This window comes from Ipomoea triloba, chromosome 9, assembly GCF_003576645.1.
Source record: "Ipomoea triloba cultivar NCNSP0323 chromosome 9, ASM357664v1".
Classification (NCBI taxonomy): domain Eukaryota; kingdom Viridiplantae; phylum Streptophyta; class Magnoliopsida; order Solanales; family Convolvulaceae; genus Ipomoea; species Ipomoea triloba.
In genome coordinates, this window is record NC_044924.1 from 6302821 (window position 1) to 6310843 (window position 8023).

The 8023-nt window shown below is 31.1% G+C and overlaps 1 protein-coding gene across 1 annotated transcript; it reads right to left on the reverse strand.

The window, feature by feature from the left end:
• On the reverse strand, positions 1-2779 carry LOC116028472 (probable 2-oxoglutarate-dependent dioxygenase At5g05600). Its single transcript, XM_031270191.1, has 3 exons — positions 2211-2779; positions 1327-1660; positions 1-390 (listed from the first exon to the last, which is right to left on the reverse strand). The coding sequence occupies exons 1-3, from the start codon at positions 2702-2704 to the stop codon at positions 139-141; spliced, it is 1080 nt and encodes a 359-aa protein (XP_031126051.1). The 5' UTR covers positions 2705-2779; the 3' UTR covers positions 1-138.
• Between the last annotated feature and the right edge of the window lie 5244 nt (positions 2780-8023).

An 8023-nucleotide genomic window follows, 5' to 3' on the forward strand; every position in this document is an offset into this window, starting at 1 on the left:
TCTGGTAAAAACTGAGGATTGACCACAACCATTTATTTCATCAATAATTGAATGTTTTATTAGAGCAACACATGCAACTACTTTTGCAAATTGTACGTGAACCTTCGACAATACATAAAACATGATTGATTATTGGAGCTAAGATTTAAATTTTATTAGCGACTCCACTTGGGATTTTCCTTGAGGACCTTTCATTCTGATGAAAGCCCTGTACTGATTAAATGTCATTGCAGGATACATTGCAGGTTTGTCCTTGCTAACAACTTCTTCTAGAGGCTTCACCACAACATCTCCACCTGGGTTGTAGAACAAAGCCATTGATAACCTTTCCTTCTCTGAGTTCACCATCACTCTATGCTCAACGCTCTTATATATTCCATTAGTCATCACCTGCACATCCAGAGTTGATCGAACACAAAATCAAAATGCTAGTGAATTGTATTGTATTTACTCTCGAAACATATATGTTCCATCTCAAATCAAAACTTTATTTAAGGAAAACTAAACTCCTTTTTATTATTCGAAATGTAGTCTGACTTTAAAAATAGAATTAATTTAATAGTATATATCACTATATCAATAATTCAATAGTGAGTATTTATCATTTTCATTAGATTTTTACATAATTTAATTAAAATTAAAATTTATTGCATTATTGAAGGTTTTTAAAATTATTTTAAAATATAAATATAATAAATTAATAAATTAAATATAATAACAAATATATATTTAATAAAAAGTAAAAGTTTGTATGGGACCGTCTTACGGGTCTCAATCCGTGAGATGGGTTGAATCCGGTCCATTAATCAAAGATCCAACAAGTCTCATGGATTGAGACTCGATCTGTGAGACAATCTTACACAACTATTACCCTTAATAAAAAAATATATAAACAGATAAATATACGGAAATCGATGTACACCTTCATACGCGCATATATATATATATGTAAATAATACTTTGTATGATATACTATAATTATTTGTGAGTGATAAAAAAAATTTGTAGTCACTACTCAATGGTATATATCGAGTAAAATTTATAATCATACCTAGTAAAAAATCATAAGGAGATAAATCAATTTAAATTGATTATAAATAACCTGTTCAAAACAAGAAATTCCATATGCTTATCTCATTATTAGGAGTCAAAGTTAAAACTAACTTTTTTGTAATTCCTGAGCTAATCACAGACTAATTTAGTTAGAGTTGTATTTTAATATTGAACACGTGCGTGTATAAATAGTGGTTTCAATTGATCGACATACAATAAATAGGTTGGTCGCTGTTATTATTATTGTAGGTGTCGCATCTAAAAGATATATACCTGTATTTGATCACCCAGGTTGACAATGAATGCATTTGGGAGTGGCTTAACTGTTATCCACTTGTGATCGTGGAAGACTTGGAGGCCAGCCACGTCAGCATCAGCAAGGAGAAATGTCAATCCACCAGGGTCAGAATGGGGAGAGAGACCCAGCGCAAGGTCTGGTTGAGGGCATTTTGGATAAAAATTAACCCTTAAGCATGCCCCTCTCTCTTCATACCCACCGAAAGCTTCATGAATCCTATCCTCTTTCAGTCCCAAGTTCACTGACAATATCCTTGTCAGCTTCTCTCCCAGATTCGCCACCTCTTCACAGTATTTTGCAATCAATTCCCTTCAATTCATATCAAAATTAAAAATTAGTTTATATATCTATAAATTCAGCATATACACACACATATATATATATGAGACCGAAACCCTTAAAATGACTCTCTAGGTGATAGGGAACTAGATTTAAGCTATGTTAGACAAACTTAGTTGAAATAATTGAAAGTTGAAAGTTGAAAAATTATAAGTTAGAAGCAGAAAATTAAAGGATTGTTAAGCTAGTAGCTAGCTGATTATGCTTTAAAAGTATTTGATAAAATTAGTTTTTTTTTAATAAATATTTGATAAAATTTAAATAGTTTTAAATTTAAATAGGTTTGTTTGCATATTAAAATTTAACATTTTAAAATAAAACTATTAACATAATCATAATCTATAATAGCATCCCATATGTCTAACTAACAAACCAAAGTAAATCAATCTAAATTGTTAATGGTTGATCAATTCAAACTGAGAAACTAAGGTTAATAGACTATTTTGATTGGTTACCAATTAAATTAACAGTACGTTTGATCAACTTGGTTGGTTATTCTTATATGGAGTTATAGATTTACCGGCATGAAACAGGAAGATGCGGCCACTTGCAAGGATCCATGAGCGAGTTGGGCAGAAAATGGAGAAAAAAGTAATCGTTCCAGTCCAACTTGGCGCCCTTCTCCACCCCGAGGCGGCTGCCGTATCCCTCGTAGGTGGCCGGGGAGTTGGCGTACTCCTGCTTCTCCTCCAACGGCAAACGGAAGAATTCTCGCCACGCCGCCTGCATGCCCGCCATCAACCCCTCGTCCACGCCGTGACCCACCACCTGGAAGAACCCCCACTCACGACAAGCCTCCGAAATCCTCTCAACAACCCCATCGCGAACCGACACGTCGGACGAATCCAGGTCCTTAAAATCGATCAACGGAATGTTCACCCCGTCGTCCGCCGCCGGAAAAGACGGCTTATCCGGCACCCGTTTGACGTACCTTTGCGGGATCGTCTTAATGCCGCTTTCCGACAGACACTGAACTCGGACAATCGGCTCCGGCCATTGACTCAAACAACTCATTTTTCTTTAAGGTTGTTTCTGTACGTGTTGGTGAGACAAATGAAGAGGAAGAGATGGGGGAGTTATATAGGAGAGCTTATGAGGATATGATGTTAAAAGAAACGTGATATTCATGGGCACACTTGAGGAAACTTGCGCCTTTTAGTATACGTTTATTTGTTTTAATTATTTATAAATATATTGTTAATAAATGGTAAGATTTTAACAATATCTTCCAAGTATAGAAAGAAATTAAAGTAGTGTAATATGAGTCGGTATACAATTGATCACATGGTAAAATTTAAAAAATAAAAAACATCAAGGATCTAATCTCATCAACGGTACGGTGTAAGAGTAACATCTTAAAATGATAGGCTAAAGTCTAGCATTTCTGTTCAGTTGAGTTATCATGATATATATTTTTTCAGATGTTCTGTCGGACTTTTGAGGTTGGAGATTTAACTTTATGAGAAGAAAATAGTGTAATATTGTAATGAGCTAGCGTTGGAGAGAGATAAATATAGGCGAGCATGTGGCAGTATACGGTGCCGTGATGGAATCGACTTGCTGTTTCCAGAAGGAAATTATATTATCACATTAAAGAAGCAATTAAGTCTGCCACAAGGCCCACAACTAACCGCTTGAAATAGGCATGGGAGCAAATAAAGGCGTGTTACATTTTCATCACTTGGAATTAGGTCTTGAATTGTTTCTTTTAAAAATTAATTTAATCTTTATAAGTTAATTTAAACAAATTTAATTCTTCAATTGTTTAAAATATTACTTTTAATCTCATAATGTTATATAATTGTTATACTCTATTACCGAACAGTTCGGGTCAAATCCCGAAGAAAGCTAAAAAGCGTTGTTTGATGAGCCTGGCTTTCTCATTCAGCGCAGTTGTCACCTATTTAGATTTAAATAAAGGACAAAGCGTTGTTCGTTACAGCTACTGTGTTGACTATACAATAATTTCCTGGCCAAAAATTGCAGAGGAGCAGGATTCGAAGCGGTGGCTGCTACAAGAATGGAATATTCACTGTTAAAAATAATATTCTCATGGAGAGATCAAAGTGAAATGTTAACAATTGATATTGATTCTAAATGACAAAATTACATAATTAAAAGAATTTGCTTATGAAATTTGATAATTATATAACAACAGGGACCAAAAGTGCAACATAATCAATAATTAAGGGACTAATATCTTCAAATCAATTAACTGAGACCAAAATTTTAAAAGTAAAATAATTTAGGGACCGAAAGTGTTGTGCTCCCTTTTCATTCAATCCTTTTCTTCAAAATTTTTAAATTTATTTTTAAGGAGTCTTGTGAGACTGTCTCACATATTTTTATCCGTGAGCCAAGTCGAGTAAAAATAAAAATGTAATATTTATACCAAAAATATATTACTAATCATGAATAAATTGTTTGTTACTTATACGAAAAAAATGATAAACTTTTGAAAAAAAATACTAATCATTGATAAATTGATTGATTGTAAAGTTAGTGAGTCTTGTCTGCTTGGATACCCTCATAACCCCTCCATCATATTTAAAAATAAATTGATTGATTGTTACTTATGAGAGAAAGTACAATAATACTTATGAGCAAAAATGTGATATTTTTAATGAAAATTATAATATTTTAAAATTATAATGTAATATTAGGGATTAGAGTTATGTATGAAAAAAAAATTATAATACTTGCAAGAAAAAGTATAATACTTATAGAATACCTGACTCATCTTACATATGAGGATCCATGCGAATGTCTCATAAGAGATTTTATCCATTTTTTAAACTTAATTTTTTAGAATTATATAATTACAAATTCACTATATTAATGGTAAATACTTGAAATGTATTCCGTAATAAATACAAAGAAATAAATTTAAATTAAGTTATTTTAATTATTACAAAACGCAAGAAAGTCTATGGTGTTGGAACTCTAACAACGTAACTGATACTGAAAATGCGGAAAAAGAATTATGAGGAGAAAAAAACGCTGAAACCCCGAAGGAAAAGAGGGAAAAAAAAAACTGAAAATGTGTAAAAAATAAAGGAAAAAGAAAGAAATAAAAAAAATGCTAAAAACGCGAAAGGAGGACGAGGAAGCAAAGGAAAAAATAGTTACTACAAAGATTTGAAATCATGATAGAATCCAACTTATATATATAATCATTTAAATTTTAAGAATTAATTGTAAAATGAGACTAATAGTTTTTTTCTTTAAAGTGTACAAGAATTATATTATGACTCACATTAATTTTGTTTTTTTTTTTAAAGTTCTAAGTAGATTAATTTATTTGGAAAAAACAAATGACAATTTAGTTATTATATTTTAAGAAAAATTGTACTTTTAATTTTGTCCCTAAGTTATACTGTAATTGTAGAATTCGTTCATATTTGTTAGTCGTGCTCACTTTTCACCTATAAGCTATAATTAGTAATTCGCTTTTTTGTCCTTTAATTAATTTTTCGTGATCACTTTTAGTTCCTAAGCTATATTAACGTTGTAAATTGGTAGTAAAGGGACGATCCTATATTTTATTATTTTATATGTAATATAACTAATACATTATATTATGTGTAAATAATTTAAAAATTATTAATTCTTTAAATATTTTTTTTAGTAAGATAAAAACGGTGATTACTCGCATTTAGTTTTGTGGGTGAGGATGGAAAAGAATTATAATTCGGGATATGAATAATGTGGAATAAAGTAAGAATTTTAATTCTAGTGTTTATTTTGAAGGAATAGAATTACTTTTTTCTTTTTGAATATTACTAACTTTATTACAATGCAATATCTGTTCATAATTGCCTCCACTGAGGCTCGAACCCACCACCTCCCGTATAAAGAGAAGGGTTTGATGCCACTGGACCACAAGGTCCTTGGCAAGGAATAGAATTACTAGAATTTCAATTTCAGTGTTTAGTATTAATTACAGTTGGAAGCTAAGGATGTGTTTGGAAAGCAGGAAAGTGATTTCTAAAAAATGAGTCATTTTCCAGAAAACAGTTCATTGGTTGTGTTCTGAAAAATTGTCTTTGTGTGTTTCGTTTATTTTCTAGAAAATAAGTAGAATTGTATAATTATATATTTTCATTATTTATTTAAAATGTAAAATTATAAAAATATATAAAATAATGATATTTATTTTAAAAGCAAAAAAAAAAAAAGTTTCAGCGGATTGGTTTCCGGCCCAAACCAATCCGTCGGAACCCACAGGTTTGGCCATTTTGGGCAAACCACCATTGAAGTCAACTCTGGAAAATGACTTCCAGAAAAAAAAATTCGGAAGTCGTTTTTCGATAAAATGACCTCATTTTCCATAGTCAACGAAAATTGTTTTCCGTTGACTGCATTTTCCATGCCTTCCCAAACAAAGTTTTTTCCGCAAAATAATTTTCGGATATCATTTTTTTGGTTTTCAAACACACCCTAAGTGTACAAGTAGTATAAAAACCAAAATTTCCATAATTATTTGATGACTCTTGTCATAATACTAGTGTTTTCTATGCGCGATGCACAAAGAATAGGTGCGCAATATTAGTACTTTATATTAAGATTTTAGACTTATTTAGATTTTAGATATTTAAATTATTGTAAATAATAATAGTACTGTAAAACATTTTAATAAATTTGATATTTATAAAAAAAATAAAAAAATAACTACCATATAACTCTGATATATAATGTGTATAAATTATTATAATTATTATTATTGAAAAAAGATAAGAAAATATATGGTGAATGCATGTGCATGGTAACAATAGTGGAAAAGATAACGGAAGTTTAACAGTAGGAGTATATTTGTCTAAAATATTGTATAGTATAACCGTTATAGCATAATGTATACATAAAACGTAAACAAAAAAACGACCATAAATGAAGAATATAACATTCATTCACATTCATTATGCTTTTAGATTATTTATATAATTTTAAAAATAGTATCAATAGTACTTAAAAAAAAATATTTAGAAATTAATCGAATTCATGGAACATTAAGATACAATTTTATTAAAGATATATAGCACACTTATTATGATTAATTATTATAATTATTTTATCATTTAAATGTATTTCAGTGGACAAGAACACAAACTACAAATGCGGCGACAGCAGGTTAGTCGACATGAATACAACAAATCCGTAAAATTGAAAGAGGAAACATTGCCGCAAAAACGAAGAAGAGGCTCGCAGTAATCACTATTAGCCTAGCCGCCGTACGGAGATGTTTTGCCGACATGCACGAAAACGGCTTAAAAAATTCCACGTGATACTCCTTTTTGATACACGTGGGGATAGTGTATTCCATCCAATGATTTAGATTCATTCACGTGAATCTTTAATGCTCTGTGCAACCGTATTAACCCAAACCTTCAATGTTTGTGTAAGAATTAAACTGTTGAAAAATGAAACTTATCATCTATTGGACAATGCACGAAAAGTTGTGCTGACAACATTTATTGTACCATAATACTGTACCTGGAGTTTGAATCCGAATATTTAAAGGTTCAAAATTTTATTGAATGTTGGATTTGAGTTGGTTAGCTATGGACATCCTAGTCTCATTTACTTCCTTATAGTTTTTTTTTTATTTATAATTTTTCAACTAGGATCAATGAATTACCGAGTAAGTTTCACCTAAAATACACATCTAAATTGTAGTGACAAATCAGACTTTCTCGTAAATCAAATAATCTGTGTAGTTACCCAAAATGACAACAATGTTAGTCAACTTTTGAAACCCAAATACACTAATTTCGATGGAAATAGGATTAGGTATTCCTAAGATATTATGTTAGCATGTGAGAAATAGGATTAGGTATACAAAGATATTATGTTAGCATGCGACAATTTATAGTTAAGTGAAAATTTACAATTTCAAATAATAAAGAGAAATTGGGCCATAAGATATTTGATAGCATAAATTAGGCCGATGCGCAAGGTAATTAAGTGTCTAGTGTTATAGATTATAATATGAGAATGTTTTACTTAATGGAGTATAAGTTGGTTGGTCGGTCTTTTGTACTATGGGCCAGCAATCTGAGTGGTTACAATGTTGCCATTGATCGAATACAAGTGAATGAGAGAGTAGAAGATGTCTCATTGATTAGGTAGAGGAGATCTATTTATACTACATACACTGACTAATGAGCCATGATGTGACCACTGGTGGCAAATGGATCAACGACGTGGCACATCCTTAGAGCAACCGCACCAATGGATTTTGGTGGGTTTTTGGAACAATACAAAAAAAATTTGATTTTTTGTTGATGGAGATGGGTTTTTTTAGGAGACTTTACTCCTACAGGCCATTTTTTTTTT

Bases quoted from the DNA above. Each gene is read 5' to 3' on its own strand.
- LOC116028472 (XM_031270191.1), bottom strand. From the start codon at position 2,704: ATGAGTTGTTTGAGTCAATGGCCGGAGCCGATTGTCCGAGTTCAGTGT. The intron at 1,661-2,210 runs GTAAATCTATAA...TATGAATTGAAG, and splicing joins CATCTTCCTGTTTCATGCCG to GGAATTGATTGCAAAATACT. The intron at 391-1,326 runs GTATATATCTTT...CTGGATGTGCAG, and splicing joins ACCTGGGTGATCAAATACAG to GTGATGACTAATGGAATATA.